The 24,808-nt window shown below is 34.6% G+C and overlaps 1 protein-coding gene across 1 annotated transcript in view; it reads left to right on the forward strand.

The window, feature by feature from the left end:
* Positions 1-24,808, forward strand: part of L3MBTL4 (l(3)mbt-like 4 (Drosophila)) — a 346,888-nt gene that overhangs the window by 112,568 nt on the left and 209,512 nt on the right. Inside the window, exons 10-11 of the mRNA XM_012725775.1 lie at positions 14,172-14,257; positions 18,683-18,793. Of these exons, the coding sequence (XP_012581229.1) occupies positions 14,172-14,257; positions 18,683-18,793 (197 nt within the window). The remainder of the gene's footprint in view (positions 1-14,171; positions 14,258-18,682; positions 18,794-24,808) is intronic.

The following is a 24,808-nucleotide window of genomic DNA, read 5'->3' on the forward strand; positions in this document are numbered from 1 at the left end:
ATCATATAACTTACATTATCTCTAATTGAATGGTAAGATTATAATATTTTGTAGTTAAATATAAAATTTTAGAAACATAAGGGAGAATTAAGGAGTCTACAGACTTGTCAGGTCCCTTATTGACTCAGCTAATTACTGAAGTAGGGACAAAACATCTTATTGACTCAGCTAATTACTGAAGTAGGGACTCTTTCTAGTAATTTTTAATTCCTCACCACAGAAATATGTAATTTGAACCTTCTAAAAACAAATCTATCAGAAATTAATAGTCTTTCACTAAAAATTATATATGAAAACATGCAGAAAGGAATATGTCATTCATCAATGGAGCAGATGTTTAAACTTTTTAGTTTTTAGGTTTTAGAATTCTACTGTTTTGTAATTTTTTTTATTTCCTTAGAAAATGTTAAGATTAGTCATCAAACTTTAAAATTAAGTGGAAAAAATAAAAATAGCCGAGTGACCAGAAACCCATATTTTAAAATATGGAAATAGCCATGAAAGGCTTTATGAAATACATAAGATCTTTGCAAATTTGATATAGACACACAGATTTAGCATTATTTGCCCTACTTTTCTATAAAATTGATTAAAGCTAGTTTTAGAATTTTTTTTTAAGATCAGATAAGACTGATCAGATCTCAGACTCTGTGATTTGAGGTTGTGTGCGTGCTGATATACATATATATATGTATTTCCTTCTGGTAACTTCTCTGCTGCTTCCAGCTTGTTCTCACTTGACTTGACAGACTCACTGTGCAAGCCCTAGCCCTGCCTCCTGGTGTTGTCTGATTCTAGAAATAGTCTGTTCAGCACATTAAGGATTATATATCCAGACCTTTGCACCATTAACATGAATCAGGAATGGAGAGGAGCAAACATCCCTCATTCCAGTGAGGCCAGTGTTTAGTGGCTCTGACTGGATGTGAATGGATTATTTAGTCCAGAAAGTCAGTAATATGAGGAAAGCACTCAATCCAGCTTTGTAATGTTCACTGTATTGAATAGTACACACACTATAGCCATGTTCAAAATCTGAGTAATAGTTTTAGCCATAAATGAAGTTCACTGATCTAAATTCTATCACATTACGGTCAAATATCTTGTCAAAGAGTTCATTCTAAAATTCTGAGACTGCCCTGATATACAATGTTTGAAATAGAATCTTCTGATTAACGTACCTCTGCATCTTATATATACTTATTAGCATTCCTTTTGCAAACTAAAGAGTGTTTTATATGCCAGACTACTTGTCCCCCACCCTTATTACTTTATTTCTTGGTAGTGAGTTCCTTATCCATTTACTGAATTATATTGAGCTGAAATTCACATACTAGTCTTTATTATTACTATGATTTTGTAAAAAATTCTTTATATAATTTAGATATTAAACCTTTATATAATCTATATAAATCTTTATATAATCTAGATATAAATTATAAGTGATTTGCAAATGTTTTCTCCCATTCTATATATTGGATTTTCACTGTATTCATACTCTCTTTTGATGTACAGTAGTTTTTTTCTAAATTTTAATGAGGTCCACTTTTCTATTTTCCTTTTGTTGTATATGATTTGGTGTTACATCTAACAATCTACTAAAGATTTGAGGGTATAAAGGTTAGTTATTTTTCTGTGGATTTTAGAATTTTAGCTCTTTGAAATGTTTATTGTTTTAACTTAATTCTTGTGTACAAAGTGAAATAGGAATTCAGTTTCATTATGTTGTATCTGGTTATCTAATTTTCTCAGAAAAATTTGTTGAAAATACTTTCTTTCTCATTGAATACCCTTGACACCATGATCAAATATCAAGTGATAACAGATGTTTAAGTTCATTTATAGATTCTGATTCTCTTTCATTGGGCTGCTATCATATTTTATTGTCTTTTTTATGATATTATCATACTTTATTTAACAAGTACTTTACATTTATTTTACTTTTTTAAGGTTCTTTTTATTTTTTAAAGATTTATTTATTTATTCATACAGAACTGGGGTACAAGCCAGAGATACAGGGATGGTGAGACGCTTCAACAGAGACAGAGTGGGGAGCAGAACAGACAGATTGACAAAGTACACTGCTGAGGGGAGCAGCAGCCGGGTCAGGAGAGGTCTGCTGCGCCATGTGGATCACCTCTGGGGCCAGGGATTGAACTCACACTGAAGTGGCTGTGGCTAGCTTGCACTGCTGTGTCCTAACCCATTGCACCACTAGGGCGGGGCCCAAAATTTATTTATTTTTACTAATTTTTTTTTTATTATTTTTATTGCAGTAACACTGGTTTACAACACTTTATACAATTTAGAACACTTGTATTTATAAAAAATTCAATTTTTAAGAAAAGTTTAAGTATACAGCAAAATTGAGAACAAGGTACAGAATATCCCATATATGCTTTAACTCTCTCCCAGATGTATAAACTCCTATTTATTGACATCTACCATCATAGTGGTACATTTGTTATACTTGATGAACTTACATTGAGGCATCATTTTCACCCAAAGCAGGTAGTTTGGTTTCACTTTTAGTATTGTGCAGCCCATGGGTTTGGATATATGTATGATAATATGTATGACTAATTATGGTATCAGACAAGTATTTTAATTGCCACCAGAATCCCCTGTGCTTTACCTAGGAATTTCTCTGGAATGCTACTTGTACCTATCCCCAAACCTATAGTTTTGCCTTTTCTGGAATGTCATGTGTAGTTGGAATATAGTTGGTGACCTTTTCAAATTGGCTTCTTTGACTAGTACTATACATTTAAGTTTCCTCTAGCTCTTGCATGGACTGATAATTTATTTCTTTGTAGTGTTGACCACTATACAATTGTCTGGTTTGTCTCAGATTTACTTACTAAATTATATCTAGGAATCGATCTAAAGGACACAGAAACATTAATTCAAAAAGATACCTGAGCCTCTGTGATTTTTGCAGCACTATTCACAATATGTAGGGTATTGAAACAACCCAAATACCCAATAGATGACTGGATCAAGAAGATGTGGTGTATACATGTACAATGGAATACTATTTGGTAATCAAAAAGATAAATTCATGCTGTTCACAGCAGCAAGTACAGAGCTTGAAGGGATCATGCTCAGTGAAATAATACAGAAGGAAAAAGAAAAATATTGAATGGTTTCATTTATAGGAGGAATAAAGGGGAACCAATAAGGGATAGGAGATACAGTCCAGAGTTGCAGAGGTTTAGAGTCTTCACCAGAGACAGAATGGAGAACAGAATATGTGGATCTACTGAAGCACATTGCTGAGGAGAGCAGTGGGTGAGTCAGGAGGGGCCTGCTGTACCATGTGGGTCACCTACCTAGCCAGAGATCAAACTCATGCTGCAGTTGCTGGGGATAGCTTCATAGTGCTGTGCTTTAATCCCTGTGCCACCACGGAGGAACCTATGTCTTTATTCTTTCTGAATTTGGGCAATTATCAATAAACCCACTATAAATTTTGATGTGCAGAATTTTTATGGGTGGTTTCCAACTTCTTTTGATAAAAACCAAAAAGTATTATTGCTGAATTGTGTAGTAAAAGGATGTTTAACTTTCTGTATACATCTTTATATTTCCATCAACAATGAATGAGAATTTCTGTTATTCTCCCTAGCATTTGGCGAATATCTGGGTATATAGCAGTTGGGTTTGCACGTCACTGATGATATGTGATGTGGAACTCTTTCTGCTTCCTTATTTGATATCTGAAATATTTGAGAAATATTGCCTTTAGCCAATTTTTTAAGGTAGTTTAATTTTCTTATTGTTTAGTTTTAAAATTATTTGTATGTTTTGGGTAAATTCTGTTATCAGGTTTATCTTTTCTGTGACTTGACTGCCCCTAGTCTTGGCATGTTCTTCAGAGAGTACAACAGAAAGTTTTAATTGTATGAAGTCCAGTTTATTATTTCATTCATGGGTTATACCCTTGGTGTCATATTAAAAAAAAATCTCACTTAAGTTTATCAAGGTTTTTTTTTTTTTTTATGTTATCTTCTAAAGGCTTTATGCTTTATATCTAGGTCTGTGATCCATGAGTTAAGTTTTGTGAATAGTGTAAAGACTATCTCTAGTTTTGTTTTTGTTTTTTTTATATGTGGATATCTAGTTTTTCCTGTACTATTTGTTGAAGTGAATATTTCTGTTCCCTGTATTATTTGTTTCTTTTGTTAAATATCTTTTGATTATATGTGGTCTGTTCATGGGCTCTCTGTTCAGTTGAACTCCTTGTCTGATTTTTCACCAACACTTTTTTTTTTAAGCTTTATTTATTTATTCATATAGAACTGGGGTACAGTCCAGAGATGCGGAGGGTGAGAGGATTCACCAGAGACAGCGTGGGGAGTAGAACAGGCAGATTGACGCAGTACACTGCTAAGGGGAGAAGCGGGTGGTCAGAAGAGGTCTGCTACGCCATGTGGATCTCCTCCTGGGCAGGCGGGAATCAACTCAAGCTGAAGTGGCTTAAGCTTCTTAGTGCAGTGCTTTAACCCGCTGCGCCACCAGGGAGGGCCAACACTGTCTTTTTTTTTTTTTTTACTATAACTTTATAGTAAGTCTTAAAGTTGGGCTGTGTCACTCTTCTAACTTTGTTCTTCTTCAGTATCGTATTGTCTAATCAGCATCTTTTGCTGTTTTGTGTACACTTTGGAATCATTGTATCAATATCCACAAAATAACTTGAAGAGTTTTCATTGAGCTTGAACTGAAATCTAATAATCAAGTTGGGAAAAACTGGCATCTTGACAATGTCAAGACTTTCTACCCATGAAAGTCTTGAACATGGAATACCTCCCCATTTATTTAGGCCTTTGGTGTTTTTCTTTTAGCAGAGTGTTATAATTGTTTACATATTGATCATGTACATATTTTGTTAGATTTTATTATTTGGGATAATGATATAAATGTTACTGTATTTTGAATCTCAAAATGTCACTTCTTAATTGCTGATATATAAAAAAGTGATTGACTTATATATTAACTGTGTATCCTTAAACTGCTATAATCTCTTACTAGTTCTAGTAGTTATTTGTTGTTGTTGTTGTTGTTGAATATATTTGGATATTCTATATAGGCAGTCATGCCATCTACAAGCATCATTTTATTTCTTCTCTCCCAATCAGAATATCTCTTGGTTTTTTGTTGTTGTTGTTGTTGTTAGTGAATTAGCTAGAATATACCACACTATTTTGATTACTATAGCAATGTAGTTATTTTGAAATCTGGAAATGTGAATCATTTACCTTTGTTCTTCTTTTTCAAGATTGTTTTTGCTATGTCCGGCTTCATATAATTCAGTATGATTTTGAGGATCAACTTTTCCATTTCTGGAAAAGTGTCTGTTGGAATTTGATAAAGATTGCATTGAATCGGTAGATTGTTTTATGGATTATTAACATCTAACAATATGAATGTTTGAAACTCAGGCAGGAATACACAATTTCTCTATACTTACTTATTTTGGTCTTCTTTAAATTTTTTAATGTGTTTTTTAGTTCTCTATATGCAGTCTTTTACCACTTTGATTGAATTTATTTCTAAGTAGTTTACTCTTTTGGATGCAATTCTTTTTTATGCTCTTATAAATGGAATATTTTATTTTGTGCATGGATTATTAATTGCTAGTATGTAGAAATGCAACTGATGTTTGTACATTGATCTTATATTCTGATTCTTTCTAAATTCATTTATTGGCTTGAATCTGTGTGTATGTTCCTTAGAATCTCCTATATGTAAAATTATGTCATCTATGAGTAGAGGTACTTTTACTTCCCCCTTTCCATTCTGGATGCCTTTTAGTTCCTATTTTCTGTTTAGATTTTCTAGTACATTATTAAATAAAAGTGGAAAGATCCACCTTAGGGGAATTGTCAGTCTTTCCAGAGTAAGTATGATATTTACTGTGAGGTTTTTATATGATATAGATGCCATTTAGGAGATTGAGGAAGTTCCCTTCTATTTCTAGTCTGTTTTATGGTGCTATTATGTTGAGATTTTTTCATATGCCAAATCAGTTTTGTATTCCTAGGGCAAATCTCACAAGATTTGGTGTGTGCATATGTTTGTGTGTATATTTTTTTTCTTATATGTTGATGGGGTTGGTTTGCTAATAATTTTTGAAGAATTTTGGGTTTACATACATAATCTCAACCACCTATTATTTTTGTTATAGAGTATATAAAATTCTCTGACTGCTAAGAAAAATTAGAATAAGCCAATAGCCATTAGGTTTATTTACAATATCCATCTACAGTTGCTTATCTTTGAGGCATTCAGCTGCATCGTGATGTTGTTTCTGTCAGGGTGTTGTAGGATTTGTGCCTTCATTGAGCTCAAGGAAATTTCCTATTTTATATGTTGATGTGTAAAATGAAAATGTAAGTAGATCAGCCCTTTCATCAAGGTATGTATGAGAGCTGAGTAATACAAAAGAACTGGGAGCAAATATTGGGTGAAGGCAAGTAAAGCTTAGTAGTAAATACAGTTGCTTGAAACTCTTAATGAGTTACGATCATGTTGGTATACAAGTTTGTGTAAAAACATGAGTGTGCCCACAGATGCTAGATCTTATTTAACTGTATAAGAGAGGCAAGGCTTGAAGTCATAGGAAATAGGCGGCAGAATAATTGTGCATTCAGGTAGTTCACAAACAGGAATTTAAACATTAACTTTTAGAAGGAAAACCAACCAACTCACATGATTTTAGATATTCTTGCCTCTATAAGGCTGAAGATAGGAATGTTTGAGATATTTGTGTGTGTGTGTGTGTGTGTGCATATAAACCAATGTGTTCTGTTTTTTTTTTTTAATATATTTTAAGGTATAAATGTAGTAGAAAATAAGAAGAAATAATCATCTGATTTATTTTTGTTAGTAATTTGATCCCAAAATGGTTTAGCTGTGGTTATTTTACTGAAGGTAAATTTATATTTTGAGCATTAGCTTATACCTATAGATTTTCACATTTAATTTTGTTTTATGGTCGTAGCAATATTGTTGCCAGGAAAAAAAAAAAGTGTATCTGTTGCACTTGTCATGGTTTGTGTTTATGTGTGTATGTAATTGCCCTTCTGAGAACAATTAAGGCATTTGCATGAAGAACAGCATGTGGTGATCTGTATGCTGCCCCTGGAGTATACTCAGGTTCTCATAGGTTTCAGATAGAGGAGCCTATTCAGAGAGGAAAGAGGGAAAGAAGGAGGTAATTTTAAAAATATGTACATTATAAAATGTAAAGATGCTTTTCCCTGATATCTTACATGTCACATACTCTGTTCAGTATATTTCTAGAAAAGGCTAAGCAAACATTGCATAGGCTGTTTCTTCTGAAGAACGAATTTATTGGAAGTTTGGTTAAAGTTACAAAATGACAAAAAGACATTAGCTAATAATGCAAACTAGAGCATTTGAAGAAGAGAAAGCTCCCTCCACAATGGTTGTTGAAACCTGGATCCATCTTCACTTGGTGGTAGACAGGCATTCTCTAGTTAAAAATCACCTCCTTGGGCCCTCCCTGGTGGCGCAGCGGGTTAAAGCACTGCACTAAGAAACTTAAGCCACTTCCACATGAGTTCGATCCCCGCCTGCCCCGGAGGAGATGCACATGGTGAGGCAGACCTCTCCTGACCCGCCCGCTGCTCCCCTCAGCAGTGTACTTCGTCGATCTGCCTGTTCTGCTCCCCACCTGGTGAATCCTCTCACCCTCCGCATCTCTTGCCTGTACCCCAGTTCTGTATGAATAAATAAATCTTTAAAGGAAAAAAAAAATCACCTCCTTGGGCCCTTCTTGGTAGCATAGCAGGTTAAAGCACAACACTAAGAATCTAAAGTCACCTCTGCATGCGTTTGATCCCTGCCCGCCCCGCAGGTGATTCACATGGCGTGGTAAACCTCTTCTGACCTACCCACTGCTCCCCTCAGCAGTGTACCTCATCAGTCAGCCTGTTCTGCTCCCCACTCTGTCTCTGGTGAATCCTCTCATTGCCCCTGCACCTCTGGCCTGTACCCCAGTTCAGTATGCCCAAATAAATAAACATTAAAAAAAAATAAGTCACCTCCTTATAATAAATAGGATTTATAAAACTGATCTCTTGTTGAAATAAAATATCTTGCTAGTGTAGTTTTAAGTGGAGGTCAGAAATCCAAAATGGATTTCACATCAGTTTTGGAATATTAATAAGGAATTGGTAGGGTTGATAGGTTGAGGACATTTTATGAAAGATCTAAAGCCATATATATTCATGATGTAACTATGTTTAAGTATTTCTTGGACAATAGTAGGTAAGATTAGAAGAGACCCGCTGCTGCCCACTGTCACTGCTAGCCTCTGACGGCAGCCACTGGTGACAGAAAGAATAAAGTGCCTACTTGTTGCCACCCATTTTAGGTGGATGGCTTGCAGGGCACCTTGGGGTCAGGCACTGGTGCCCCCAGGGGTGGGGGGTGTTAGATAATGTGGGGGTTGGCCATCAGACTTCATTTAGGTAAGTCTCTTTGTAGCTGTTCTGGGCAGCCTGGGTGCTGCCCAGGAGGAGCCAGAAAGAGCTGCTGGCATTTTTTGAGGGGCATGGTGGCTACAGTCTGCACACTCCTGGGGTGCGAAACAGGAAACCACCACTGATAACTCATTCTATGAGACCAGCATTATCCTGATGTCAACCATGCAAAGATACTACAAAAAGGAAAGAAAGGTGCGGATCAGTATCCCTTAAGAACACTGATTTTTAAAAATTGTCAAAGTCACATTAAAAAGATTATACACTCTGACCAAGTTGGATTCATTCCTGGAATGCAAGGATGATTCAATATATGAAAATCGATCAATGTTATATACCACATCAACAGAACAAGGAAAAGAAACCCACATAATCATCTCAATTGATGCTGAAGCAGCATATGACAAAATCCATTACTCTTTCATGTAACAAGATTAATTTATGGGACAGAAGGAAGCTACCTTGACATAATAAGAGCTATATATGAAAAATCCACAGCAAACATCATAATCTATCACAAAGGACTGAAAGCTTTTCTTTAAGATTGGTAAAAAGCAAGACCTACTTCCATCACTTTGCTTTTCAGCCTAGTACTTGAAAAGTCTTAACCAGGCTAGTAAGGCAAGGAAAAGAAATAAAGACCATGTGAGATGGAAACAATGATATAAAATTGTTTCTCCTCACAAATGGTGTAATCTTACATGTAGCATACCTAAAAGATACCAACAAAAAATTTTAGAATAAGTTAATCCAACAAATACAGGATTCAAAGTCAACATATTGGCAATAGTCAGTTCCCAGTATGAACAATGAACAATTTGAAAAAAAGACCCATTTATAGCAACATCAAAGAAAAAGAGAATGTTATACAGAAAAAAATGCTGAACACTTAAAAAAATTAAAGAAGGCATAAATAAATGGAAAGGCATCCCATATTCATATATTGGAAATCGTAATGGTATGATACCTATACTGGCCTGCAGATTCAGCCTTCAAATCAAAATTCCAAAGATGTTTTTATGCAGAAATAAAAATAGATCCTCTAAAATTCATAAGAATTGTAAGGCACTCTGGATAGCTTAAGAAACAGCTGTTTGTGTCTGCCTTTTTGCATTTGGCATAATACTATCGGGATGCATCATTGCTGCTGTATATTCCTTTCGTTAAACAGTGTCCCATTTTACAGCTGTACCACGACTTTCATTTTATCCATTGCTGGATAAGTTATTTCTAGTTTTTAACTATTATTCTATCTGCTTACCATTTATGTTCAGGTTAAGATCTCTTTGGTAAACATCAGGAGTAAGATTGCAGGGCCATATTTTATGTAGACCTGCCATACTATTTGCTTTCTTTGCTATACCATTTTGCTTTCCTACCAGGAATACGTGAGTTCTAGTGGATGTGCATGGACACTAGCACTGGCATTCTCAGTGATGTTTTAGTTTTAGTGTGGTTTAATTTGCACCCCTCCATTCCTCCACCCCCCCCACTGTGATTAACTATCTTTATCATTCCATGTTATCTTCTGGGTGAAGTATGTATGCAAATCTCATCTATTAAAAGATCAATTGGTTTCTTATTTTTGAGTTTTGAAGTCGAGGCAAAATTCCTTTGCCATATATGTATTTTTCTAGAGTTTTCTCTAGTCTGTCACTTGTTTTGTCACTTTACTAACAGTAGTGTTTGAAGAGCTTAATCATTTTTTTTTCTTTTCATCTTATTTATGGCTTGTCTAAGAAATACTTACACATTCCAAGGTTACCAGATGTTCTGTGGTTTTACATTTTGAAGTGTTTAGATATCTTTATATATATAGTACATTGTAGGGTCAAGGTTTGATGATTTGACTTTAAACATTTGGATTTCTATTCTAATTATTTGTTATAATTTTTATTTTGAATTGTCTTTATACATTTTGTGATATCTTCTGTTTCATTGAATTACATCCTTATTTTACATACACATTATCTTGTCATGCTTTTGTAGCTTCGTAGTAGTCTTTATTAGCTAGTATCAGTCCTCCCAAACTGTTATTTAAAATTTTTATTTTTTATAAATTACAAGGTATTACTTTAAAATATTTCCTTATAAGTGTTTCTCAGTGTCTTTTAAAAATAACTCCTTGAATTTATAAATTATCCTAATACTACTGAACCTTCTAATCCATAAAAATGCTGTATGTCTTTGTTTAAACATGCTTTAACTTCTCATACCAATACTCCATGGTTTATCCCTAAATAATAAGTGTTTCAGATGTTATAAATGTTGATCCTTTTTTGAAATTTTAACTTTCAATTATTTATTACTGCCATTTAGAAATATAACTGACTTTTGTATATTAAAACTTCACTTGACTGCAACTAACTTATTAGTTCCAGCAGTTCTTATGTATATTGTTTGGGATATGATGATTTTATTTGAAAATATAGTTTTATTCTTTTCCAACTGGTTTAGCTTTTATTTACCTTTAATTTTGGCGATAGCTCTCTGAAACAGGAAAAAAATCTGCCAATTGCAACAATATGGATGGACCTTCAAAGTATTAGGCTTAGTGAAATACAGAAGAGGTGTGGGGAGACAAAATACTGTACTATCTCACTTATGTGGTGCCTAAGGAAAACAAATGAATTAACTAAATAAAACAAAATAAACTTTTAGTCTTTTTAAGGGCTAATTCATGGTTCACCAGAAAGAATGGGAGAAGATGGTTTGTTGAAAGAGGTCAGTTGTGGGTCTCCCTGGTGGCACAGGGATTAAGTCTCAGTGTCAAGCTGTTGTAAGCCACTACAGCATGAGTTGCATCCTCAGACAGGGAGCTGACCGATATGGCACACAGGCCTCTCCTGTCTCACCCGCTGCTCCCCTCAGCAGTATATCTCAGTAGATCTGCCTGTTCTGCTCCCCACTCTGCCTCTGGTGAATCCTCTCACCTCTTGCACTTCTGGCCTGTACTCCAGTTCTTGTATATATCAATAAATGATTTTTTTTAAAGGAGGTCATTTGTATTGTGAAGTATAGAAATGGACTTTTAATGGTGAATTTAATGTAGTACATACAGATGTTGATATGATGCACACCTGAAACATACAGTGTTACAATGTAATTTACTTCAATAAACATTTTTAATTCCTTGTGCTAGCACTCCAATGATTTTCGATTCCTGCACTGGCCACTGGTATAATTCTGGATGCTAAGGTTCTGAAGGCTCCAAGGGACAGGTCACCTAGACTAGGATGGCAGCAAGTCAAGGACTTGTGCTATTTATTCATGACCTAATTCTTCAGAAAGGATGTTCAGTGGAGAAATTAGGTTTCTGCTTGAGTCTGGTGCTCCTGAGGAAAAACCATTGACAATGCTGTAAATCAGTAGTCTGTAACCAATGTCACACTTACACATAGAACAAACAATTAAGGCATACTATGTTTACTTGTTCAAATGCCACAAATCAGATGACCTTCTCTTGGTGCTATCCAATCTGCAGTGTTGTTTGGAATCTTAGATAAATGAACATTATCTTGTTCTAATTGTGCCTCTGATAATATCAACATTAGCAAGAAAACCATATAATATCAGAGTTCTTTTCATCATTTTGGCATTATTCCATTATTATTTAAACTCACAACTCTGTTATCCTTGAGAACCACAATGTTAGGAAATACAATTCATTCATTCAGTAAATAATTACCAAATATGGCAACTTAATGCTAGGACCTGTTGTAAGAGTGAAGGAAATAGAAGTATTTTAAATATGTAAAACAAGTGGTAATGTTTACTAGGTGCTAATAATAAATGCTGTAGAGAAAAATAAGGCAGGCAGAGAGAATGGGCAGGGCATAGGTGACTAGATGACTGGTCTCTGTTGAGTTCATTCCTGCTCTTTCACTGTAACTATACCAAGATTTGGCCTCCAGGGGGAGCTGGAACTCTCAATCCTCAAACCTAGAAGGATGTACCCCTTGGAGTGGAGGATGCTTGGGGTGTAATACTAGCCAGAGGCTGTGGTTAATGTTGGTAATAGAGCCAGGTGATTGTTCAAATTGCCCGTTTCTTTCACTTCCTAGCTGTATCATATTGGACAAGCTGCTCAGACTTTCTGAACTTCACCTATAAGTGAGAATAAAAAGTGTACTTTACAGCATATATAAGGAATAAATGAACTAATGTAAATGGAGTGCTTAATATAAAGTGTACCAGTAAATGAAAGGCAGGTAGAGGTTGTTTTTGTTTGAGATAAGCGAAGAAGTTAAAGACAAGTGGAGAAAGGGTGGCTTATGTATTTCTTTTCTCTTCGAAGTAGGAGTTCAAACTTTTGAAAAGCTTCCTTCGAGGTCTTGCCACAAGGCTGTTCGACTGGATTTGTTCGCTGCACTCTTGCGCTGAAACCCTATTTCTGGTTTTCCAAGAATCACAGGACTCAGGGCAGGGGCTAAAAAAAGTCAGTGACTGTAGGTGGCTTTTGGAAGCCTCTTTAGGCTGTAAGATATTCTTCTCTTCCTTGGGTTCATCGAACATGGAGTATATAGATCATGCATGTTTTCTCTCTTTGCATATTGGCAGCTCATGTTTGGAGAATGGCACAGGGGCATTTGTTGCTTAAGAATGGTTTAAAGCAGTATTACAAATGTTAAAAGGGAGAAAGATTTCTCTCTTCCAGCAGTATGTCAGATTTAAGGGACCGTAGATGACTAGTTGTTTTTCCTGGTCCCTGTACATTCACTCCTCAACCTACCATGCCTTTTTGTCTCACTGTTCCACTGAATCTGATGATCAGGTCCCTGGGTGAGAAACTGGCACAGGGAGAGGGAGACACCCACGCAGAAGGGGCCAGGTCTGCACATAGTCAGAACTCATACGGTAATGTACAAGGAATGAGTTTGGGCAGCTTTGAGATATATGAACTGTATCATAGTAGCAAGTGCAGAAGTAGCTTTTGAAACATAAGGTATGTAACATAACTCATAGACTAGAACACAAAATAAGGGGAATTTTAAAACACTTCAGCTTACCATCTCCTTCTACCTGCGTGGGTCTGCGCAATCTTTTCTACCTTTCTTCTAATAAACCTAACCTTCCAAAAACAATAAAACAGGTCTGCTTAAAGTAGTTTTATAAAATTCAGATAAGCCAGGGATGCAAGTAAAAGTAAATAATTTTGAAATACATTTAGAATTTTAAAATAGATACACTTAAACAATTATATAAAAGTCAAAAATGATGGACAGAATTTTATTAATAAATGTAAACAAAATAATAGGATGGCAGATAATTTAAAGTTTTGATAAAAAGAATTGAGGCAAGATGTAGTGTGTACAAAAGGGAAAACAGTTCTGTATTGAATAAATTGCAATTGATAATGAACATTATAGTTGCTTTTATATGGTAAGTAATATAGCATCGATATTTAAACCAAGCTCTCACAATATACCACTTTTACTCCTGGATGGATTCCAATTAAGGCACATGCTTCTGGTAGGAAGGGTTTTAAGAATGTTTAGAGACTTAATATAGATGATATATGTGAATTCTTAGCACAGGTGCTGTTATATAGTCACTTTTCAATTAACAATAGGTTGTGTTGTTACCTAATGTCTTAAAGTACATGGAAATGAGAGTATCAGTGAATAATCCTTTGATATTTATATTTATTTATATTTTCAGGTTATCCTGATCCAGAAAACTTTTCCTGGACAGACTATCTGGAAGCTACTCAAACTAATGCAGTTCCTGCCAAAGTTTTTAAAATGGTAAGTTTGTGTTAAATATACTTTCACCTTTAAACAATATCTGTGTTGAGCCCTGCTTTCATTTGGCAGTTTAAAAGTATTGTACTTTTTAAAGTTCAAACATCATTTCATAACCAATTTGCCTTGATTTAAGTTAAAATTACAAGGCACTGACTCATATACTATAGTTCCTATACACGAATATAGATGGCATTTCCCTCCTGGAAAAATACTGAAGCCCCAGATGAGAGATGCTGTTGATTGAGTCCTTCTTGTCTCCTATTATTACTGGGATCTCTGCACTTTCAGTCTCCTGAGCTGTTTGAAGAGCAGTGATCCCATAATAAAATAAAATAGGTAGATACTTGGTATATTATATGTCTAATCTATTCTGAAGGACATACTTGCTTTTAGTATTTGATTTTTAAAGTTAAAATTTGTACGTATATTAATTCAAGGGTTGAATCAAGCATAAATTATTTTGTAAAATGAAGTGCATTATATAAGTGATATTTATATTCCACACTGGTGGTTTTTAAACACTGTTCCCTTTCAATCCTAAATGTGTACTTCAGGTTCCCTGAGGACTCTTCAGTCAGAAGTTTATAGCATGGGCTACTACATATCACTTCATATACTGAAAGGTTTCTTAGGATAAAAATGGGACTTGATATAAAATTCTTTTTCATTAAAAATTTGACTATAGTAGGCTGAATTAGAGGAAAGCAATATAATCAAATTAAGAAGGCTAGAAGTTCTGGAGTGGTAGAAAGAAAGGGTTTTAGGAATTCCAAATCTAATAAGCAGAAAATACCACCTGCTTATAGTCTCTCTCATTCTCTCACTTTCTGTGAAAATTTCACTTTTCAGAGAAGAAAATTAAATTACAAAAAGAGTTAAAAAGGCAACATCAAGCTCTGAGATGGTGTCGTTATGGATTCACCTCGAGCTGTAGATCTGTGACATCTGCAATATGAAATCATGACCTTTGTTGTCAGGATAGTGACCTTGGTCAAAACAAAAATTTTCAGGTAGCAGAGGCCTAATTACAGTCAGCACACTCCAATTCAGCAGATGTAATAATGCATTTTATATACAAGACCTGCTTCCACAAACCATATTTTGGAGAAAGATTTCATAGTTTATTAGTCATGTATTATGAGAATTTTATTTTCTTATTACCAATTTCAGACCTGAGAAATTCAGTATACTTCCATTTTCAGTATGGTCATTTGAACACTTTAATGTATGATAGCTTTCAAAATGAAACTTTTTGCTGACCTGTAAACATTTGTCAGACAACTAAACAGCTGTCTTTTGACTTTGATTAAATTAAATTAAATTTTCTTAATTTCAATGATTTATTAAAATGTAATGTATATCCCCCTTTCCATTTTATTTAGTATTTCCTAAGTGTTCATCATTATAAAGTTTTGATTCTTAGTGTTTTAAACTTTGGAAGAAATAATAGATAAATACAGTTTAAAATGTTTTGTGACAGAGGAAGTAACCAGGAGCACAAGACATGGGTTTAAATGACATTATGATATGAACTTAAAATGATATAACAGTTGAAATTTGTGGCTTTTATTCAAGCATGTTGTAGTAATTGGATTTATAAAGCGTCATTATCCTTTCTAATTATTTATTAAGTAATTTTGCTTTCTGGTTCATACAATAAGAACTTTGGCAATGACAGTAGTGGACATTTCTTAGTATATAAGGTTAATTTTAGTTAAATAAGAAGAAATCAAACCAATATATTAGGTATAATAAGATTCTTTTATGAACCTTATGGTTATTAATGAAATTGTGATTCTTTGTTGATTTAGCTATGCAATGTGACCTGAAGTGTCTTCTCCTCTCCAGCTGTCTGAACCGTATAAAATAATGTACATAAAGGTCTATGTGCCATTAAAAATAAATTTAAATTGTGTCAAAGATTATTGGTCACAAGGCTTTTTGCCATTTTGTTACTAGGTTTTTGTTTTCTTGTTTGTTTTTACTTTGTATTTTTATACATACCTCTTATGTTTTGTGTAGGTTCCATTTCTTTTGTTTTTTTGTGTTGCTTCTACAGAGGCTTAGTTGAGGTTATCCCGAGAGTTGTGCATAATGGGCTGTATCTTGTAACCCACAGTTTGATCTTAAACTCAGTTTGAGGACCACATTTTACTCTGCCCCTCCTCCATGTGATATAATTTAGGTCTATGTTACCTCTAGATTCATTTTGTTGTTGTTTTATAATAACGCTGTTACTAAGTCATCAAAATCTACTTGGTGTTGATATATTCTTAATTTTTTTTTTTTTTATTTTTGAGTGAAGCTCCCATGCCCTTACTCTGTCTTGAATGACAGTCAGTCGGGATAAAGTATTTTAATCTTGAAATATTTTTCTTTGTTAAGTTTCTCATTAAGTTAATGAGAAAGTTTCTCGTTAAGTTTCTCGTTTTTTCCCTTATTGCTGGTAAGGTTTCCTTTGAGAAGTTATGGATAGTACGGTATGCATCCCTTCCTGGGTCCCTTCCCTCTTACTTCTCTTAATGCTTTTAGTTTTCTTTTTTCATCACCGGCTTTTGAAGTTTTATTATAATATGTGTTGGAGTGCCAGTCTGGTATGTTGCTTGGGACTTTTTGCTTTGGACATGTGGTTTGTTTCCTGGATTGAGGTGGTTCTCAGCAGTTTGTTTTTTTAAATTTTCCCCTTTTTTGTCTCCTTCTGAGACCCTCATGAAATGGATATTAGTTATCTTTCAGTTATCCCAAAGATCTTTTATGGGGTTTTCTCTTTTTTTAATTCCTTTTTCTGTCTGTCCTTCTGTTCATATGTTCTCTGTAATTGTGGATTCATGTTTGCTGATTTTTCATGACTGCATTTGTTTCCATTAAGGTTTGCTGTCACTATTTTGTAAACATGATGGTATTTTTAAACCCATTAATTCAACTGGCAGTAGTCTCATATTTTTATAATGTTCTTGCTTTAGGTTATCCAATTTTTCTTAATTCAGAAAGCAGGTTGTAAACTCATCACCTTTCATAATTCTAATGGATTGAGACCTCTCACAGGTTTTTGTTTTTTGCTCCAGGATTGGTGGTATGCCTTTCTGTCCCTTCATTTTTTTTTTCTTAAGATTTATTTATTTGTGCATACAGAACTGGGGTACAGGCCAGAGGCTCAGGGGCGGTGAGAGGCTTCACCAGAGACAGAGTGGGGAGCAGAACAGGCAGATCGACGAAGTACACTGCTGAGGGGAGCAGTGGGCAGGTCAGGAGAGGTCTGCCACGCCATGTGATCACCTCCGGGGCAGGCAGGAATTGAACTCATGCAGAAGCGGCTTTAGATTCTCAGTGCTGTGCTTTAACCCGCTGCGCCACCAGGGAGGGCCTGTCCCTTCATTTTTATTAGGAACACTGCTTATCTGATAAATGGGCTTTATACACTGCCTACAAGTTACTGGATAATAACCGTAGGTTTTAAACCCAGGATCCTAGGTGTTAATTCATAGATGGCTGCTTCTGCACTTGTTCATATGACCGGAGCACGGGTGCTGATAAGCAGTAGTGGTTAAGAAACAAGTCAGTAGGACACAAATGGTCATCTTCAGTGAGCGTGGATTGTCAGGCTTCCTACAGTGCAGTGGGTACCCGAGTATGTAGTGGCATACACATTGATCCCTTCCCCTTATTCAGCTCTTGCACTATTCCCAACCTCTCAGTTGTAGTTGAAAAATCGATGCAGCTTTGGATAGGAAAGACAGTTGAGATGGAGTAACAAGTCAGGCATTCTTCTCTTTGCCTTTGAAGTATAGCTCAGAATTTGGTTAATCATAGTAATTGGTGGTTTTATCAGTTTTGGCTGAGAAGAGGGGAGAAGGGTCAAAGGCAGGCGTTTTCCCATATCACAGCCCCAGGTTGCAAATCATAGCCTCTTATAAAAGAAGACATAAATTTTTGATCTAATACTTCGCATTTCTTTGGGGTCCTATTATTCCAGCTTGGGAGCCACAGGCATGGGCTTCACCCTGTTCCTAAGGTTCCCCAGTCGTGCTCCCTCTTTCGACACACCACCTCTGTGTACCCCGTTCTCCAGTGAAGTCCTTGTATTTTGTAGTCCCTGATGTGTCCTGTGCCTCTGGGCTCACAGCAGGGAGGCTCTGTAGCAGCCATCCCGCTTCATACCCTGCGCTGCCTTGGTCTTACTAAAGACTCTGACTCAGGTTTTCCTCCCTCTTTCTGTTGTGCTTCATGCTTGATTGGTCAGGTAGCATTCATCTGGTCATAACTCAGGGTCATTGTCCTTAAATAAATTTGTTGTAAATATGTAGAGAAGGCAAAGCAAGCATCTCCACTCTACTTCTGTCTTGTTGAACTACAGAACAATAATATTTTAGCACAAATTGTTGAAATGCTGAATTTTGTATGACTGTTGTACTTGTGACATTACAGCGACTGCCTCATGGTTTTCTGCCGAATATGAAACTTGAAGTCGTGGATAAACGAAACCCCCGGTTAATTCGTGTTGCTACAATTACAGATGTTGATGACCAAAGAATAAAGGTACACATTTTAGATTATTTTAGATTATATTATTATATTGACACCACCCAGTAGATCCCCCCAACCCCCTACACTCCCCCATATATGTTTCCTGAGAGGGTAGCTACAGAAACTGATTTCTGGGCACGATGGAAGAAATAAACTTTGACATACGTGTCTGTGCAAAGGGCTAGCTAAACATGATTGAGAGGGTTGTTCATAAATTTGTTTGGATTTGCTATTTAGATTTTATTAGCCTTTTGCTTTATTTTAGACATTGTTTTTGTTGGTATTAGAATTTTCTTGAAATTTCCATTAAACACCTTACTAAGAATAGTTAAGTCTTTGTTTTCCACTAATCTTTTTCAGATCAAAAGTAAATAAATAAAGCTACGTTTATTAATAACTTTAGCTAAAATGGAAGGTTAGATTTGAAAGGAAGATTTGATTATTAGATTTCTATAATGTCCTTGTAACATCTGTTTTTTAAAAAAAAATATCCAGTAGCAAGATAAAATTTTCCCAAATTGAAATATTTTTATTAATTATATACAGAAAGCTGAAAGAACCAGTGAAATTCAATACATTGACAGCATGTGATAGCTCACAAATTATTTTCCACCTAAGTATAGTTTATTTTCATCGTAATATAAAGATCAAAGTTAGCATTTAATAGGCACTACCAAGGAGAGTGCATTTAAAGAGTTTACTTTTTTAATTTATACATACAAGAACTGGGGTGTAGGCCAGAGGTGCAGGGTCAGGTGAGAGGATTCTCCAGTGAGACTGGGGAGCAGAACAGGTAGATCTATTGACATACATTGCTGAGGGGAGCAGCAGGCAAGACAGGAGGGTCTGCGGGGCCATTTGGATAGCTCCCTGGTTGGGGACTTGAACTCATGCTACAGTGGTTGGAGAGAGTTTGATAGCTGAGACTTTAACCTCTGTACCACCTCGGAGGCTCAACCAAGGGAGCTGCATTTAAGTTTGATATTCAGTTTGATATAATTTAAAAGAAATCTTATGTACTGTTTGCCTAATGAACATAATTTCTAATTTATTTCATAGAGAATAATCAGGATGAATATTTATTAAGAATAATCTTAATAAAATTTAGAGTTAAGTATTTGATTTGGCCATAGATTATCAATAGCTGATATTGACGGGGTTCTTTATCCCTCTGACAAATGAAAATAATGACCAGGCTAAACTGGTCAGGAATAATATAGTGTGGGTATTTTCTTCTACATAACTTATTAATGATGTCTTACTTTAAGTTTAATTTTTTAAGTTTATTTTTACATCATTTTGTACCTTTTACTTTAAGTTTAAGTATAGTGTTTAAATTTTATGTATTTAAAACTTTTTATTATTTTACACTTATGGTAATTTTGAGGATGACTTTTGAATATTTTAATTATGTTACACATTCAACATTTTGTCATTGAAAATGGGCATTAGTATTTTCTATGAATTCTTGTTTGATTTTCATTATAAAATTATTGCTTTTATGGGAAAAGCTCAATCGTAATAGTACCCAAATCTTAGTTACAATTTTCAGTAATAGGCTATCCTGCTTTGTAATATACATGCTACTGTATCCCATTGCATTGAATGTGTTTGCCAGCTTTTTATGTGATTGAATTAGCACTAACACATTACCTTAATATATCAGTTGAAAAACTTAAGCTTCTAAAGTGAATTTAGTATATTTCTTTCTTACTAGCTCAATGTTGATTTAAAAAAATGGAAGAATTTAGTTGATTCTTCCAAAAAAATGTTTCATTTTCATGTACCTTCTGTTTATTCTTTTCCTTTTATGATAATTTCTTGGCCTTTTATTAGAGGAAAGAGTTGAAAAGTACCTGGTAGTCCTTTGGGCAGAATGGGAACCAAAAATGTTATTTTTGTGGTTGTGGCCATAATGGAATCACTTTAAGAATTTTAAGGCTACAATAAGATGTGCCTTTGCAAGTGGCACTCATTATTCTGTGAGCTTCAGAATATGTGGAATTGCCAACATGCATCAGACTGTCGGCATGTTCCTATCTTGGAATGGACGTGTTTTAGGACTTGGGGAGCAGTAGAGTTGTAGTCATCACTACTATGTTTACAACATTTTCATTCCCTCTGGGGGAAAAAAAAAGTGCACTGGTAATTGGTAATTACTCTTTATTCTGTGCCTCTCCCTTAGTCCCTAATAATCCCTAATCTACTTTGTGTCTCTGTAGGTTTTTCAATTTTCAACATTTTATATGATTGTAATCTTATAAAACACTGCTTTTTGTATTGTGATTTCTTACAATGTTTTCAAGGTTCATCCAGGTTTATCATGTGTCAATACTTCATTTCAGAATAGCATTTTATTCTATTTTCTATAACACATTTTGTTTATCCACTTTGTTCAGTGATGAACATTTGGCTTATTCCCACTTTTTGGCTATTTTAAATAATGTCATAGACATTCTTGTATTCTCATGTGAACATAAATTTTCATTTGGGAACTTATCTAGGAGTAAAATTGTTTGATTAGTAACTTTATTTAACATTTTGAGGAACTATCAAAATGTTTTCCAAATAGTTGCAGTAATATTTGAAGGTTCAGATTTGTTTTTTTGAGTCTTGAAGATTCAGGTTCACGTCTTCACCATTTGTTTGTTTCTTTCTTTAAAAATTTTAGCTTTCCTCAGAGCCAAAGAATCTGTTCAGAGCCAAAGAATCTGAATTACCATAGTTTACATGTGATCACTAGCCCATGAGAGTGAGAACCACAAAACATACTTGTTTTGTGGTTACAGTAATAGAAGTAGGAACAGTAGTTAATGGGTATGGTGTCACAGAAGTGTTGAGTGCTTTCAGAAGTCTTACAAGTAGTACTAATCGAGTAGAAGACCTCATTACTCAATGCAGACTTTGCTGCATATATTAAATAAGTTAGAGGTATCATTTTTATCTTCATAACTTATCTTTATTTTTATTGCACTATAATTTATTTATGAAATTAATAGCTTCACTTGTTTAGAATAATGATTCTATAGTGGTCCATATGGTGGGAAAAAAAAAAAAAACACTACAGTAAGTCTAGTTACAACTCTTTCCAGGTTGGTGTTTTTCTTTTTAATAATTAGCATGGACAATTTACGTAATTTGACCAACGTTTCACAGCTAGTATAAGAGCTGGATTTTAAGTGTTTCTAACTTTGTAACCAGTGCTTGCTCATTTTAGCAATTATCCTGTAGTTGCGATTAGCCATTAGAATTAAAGCTTATGAATATTCAGTGTTTGGGGGATTTGATGTTGTAGACCGATATTATCAGGATATTATATTATATTATCTACAGTCTTGTTCTAATATGTCCATTGGTACTAGTCAATCTAGATATTCTTATATTCATATTGAAAATGTTAATCATGTAGAGATCATGAAGATAAGTCACAAAGTTTTTGATGCCGTAGTAGGTTATTAACAAGCTCTTTTCCCCTTGTGTTGGTTATTAATTACCATGACAACTATCAATAACTATGTATGATGTATTCTTTGTGATTGTTGGTCATTTCATAGCTAGCTATGATATTTAATAATTATTCTTTTATTTGGTAGTTAGTGTATACTATTATATCTGAAAGTCCTTTATTTTCACCTTGTCAGGACATGCACAATAAATTACAGCAGATGGATGGATGCTTTTAGGAAGTTTAGTCTTCATTTGGGGAAATAATTTTTCTACAAATAAATATAAAGAGGAGACTTAAAACAGAGTAATATTTGATAAATATTTGTCCAGTGGGACCTACAGCTAAGCTGCAAAATGAATTATAAATGAATTCCAAATAGACCCTTTAGGAAGTTCTGCTGAATCATTAATAAATTGAGTCTCTTCAACAAGTCTTTTCATTGTTAATGCATTAACTGGTGTATTTGTAGCATTTATAAATGAAATAAGAGCATCATGACCAAGAGAAATTGTCAGGGTAATTTGTCTACTTGTACAACTAGAAACTCTTTTTTTGATTTTTAGGTCAGACGAGTAAGTTCAAAGCTTTCGTTTGAAAAATCAGCAGGTAGGCTAGTGCAAAGCAGAGGTCTCAATATAAGTCAATGATTGTTCACTTTAATTAAGGGTCACCTGTTCTTGGGGAAAGTCATGTGACCCTTGTGAGTCCTACTTTAATTATCTGTCAGAAAAGGAGAAGTATCTGAAATATATCATCTCGCTTGCCACTGTTTCTAACTGGGATGCATTTTTTAAAAATGGTTTTCAAATATAAGAATAGAACAAGGTATTAGAATTAAAAAATTCCCGTTCTTTGAGCTAAACTTTTAATTAATGGCCATCACAATGCCAAAGTGATTGATGATTGTCTTTTTTGGGGAAGGAGTCTAGGATAATTTTCAAAAATATTATGACCACTTTAATGAAAAGATAATTTTTAGAGTACATAAAACTATAAATTAGTGCCAACAGTGATTTTCAGAAAAGTGCAAGCATGTGGAGTGCTCTGCCTGGTAAGATGTATTAGCATGATTATGGCAATAGTAAAACAGCAACAATTATATCAGAAATGGTTAACATGCAGCTAGTCCACACAGCAATGCTATAAGGTTGGTACAGGTAAGGAAACAGTTGAAGATAGTCTAAGCAGTCTGTTCAAGATATCAGTTTGTTAGTGAGAGAGCCATAAGGGAAGCAATGACTGGTTCTACAGCCTGAGCTCTGTACCCAAAATGCATATCCTTTTCTGTAAAGGGACAGAGAGTAGATATTTTTGCCTTGGCTGGCCATGTAGTTTCTGCCACATGGCTTGGATTAGGGGTTTAGTGCAAAAGCAGTCAGAAACAAAATATAAGTGGACAAGGCATGTTTGTGTTCCTGTAAAACTTTATGAAAAGTGATGTTTGAATTCCATGTAATTTTTGCATGTCATGAAGTATTCTCTTGATTTCATATTAGACATTAAAAATTGTAAAGTTTTTTATTGGTACAATGCATGAAAGCAGGTAATAGCCTATTTGGCCCAAGGCTTTAATTTTTCAATTCATGTCTTCATAGATACTTTAGTTAATTAATTAATTAAACTTAAAGGATGAACTCACTAAGTTGTTATCTTTAGAGCTTGAGATTATCTTCCTTTCAATTTAAGATAGGTAATAATTATAGACCCCTATAAATGTATACAGTACATGATTGATCTGAGAACAAAAATACCAAGAAGAAACAAAGAAGATAAAAATGGAGTCCAAACACCATACAAAAAGTAGCTATCAAAATACAAAGAAAGAGAACAAGAGACAAACAAAAGAACAGAGACAGACTGCAAAAACACTCAGAAAACAGTAAAATGGCAATAAACATTCACATTTTAATTTTAGAAATCAGTGGTCTGAACTTCCCTGTCAAAAGACACAGAGTGGCTGACAGGTTGACTAAATAAGTGTCAGTTATCTCCTGAAGATTGAAAACATAAAGTATATTCTCTGTTCACAATGGTATAATACTGGAAATCAACCACAAAATAAAAGAAAGTGGGAAAAACCTCAAATTATGTGGAGGCTAAATAAAATGCCAATGAATTGGATTTGAGGAAATTAAAGGAAAAATTGAAAAATACGTCAAGACAAATAAAAATGAAGACACGAGCATTCAGGATCTATGAGACTCTGCAAAAGCAACACCAACAGGGAAGTTTATAACCTTACAAACCTACCTTAAGAATCAAGATAAATCTCAAGTAAAGATAAATCTCTTTTACCTCAAGAAGCAAGTAAAAAACGACCAACAAGCCCACAGCCAATATTATCCTCAACGGAGAAAAGCTGAAAGCCTTTCCTTTGAGATCAGGAACAAGACAAGGGTGTCCACTATCACCACTGCTCTTCAACATAACACTGAAAGTTCTAGACAGAGCAATAAGACAGGAAAAAGGCATACAAGGAATTCAAATAGGGAAAGAAGAAGTAAAACTATCCTTATTTGCAGATGATATGTTAATTTATATGGAAAACCCTAAAAGCTCCACAGAGGAACTAATCAAAA

The sequence above is a fragment of the Condylura cristata genome, unplaced genomic scaffold, assembly GCF_000260355.1.
Source record: "Condylura cristata isolate star-nosed mole 26May11 unplaced genomic scaffold, ConCri1.0 scaffold00016, whole genome shotgun sequence".
In the NCBI taxonomy this organism is placed as follows: domain Eukaryota; kingdom Metazoa; phylum Chordata; class Mammalia; order Eulipotyphla; family Talpidae; genus Condylura; species Condylura cristata.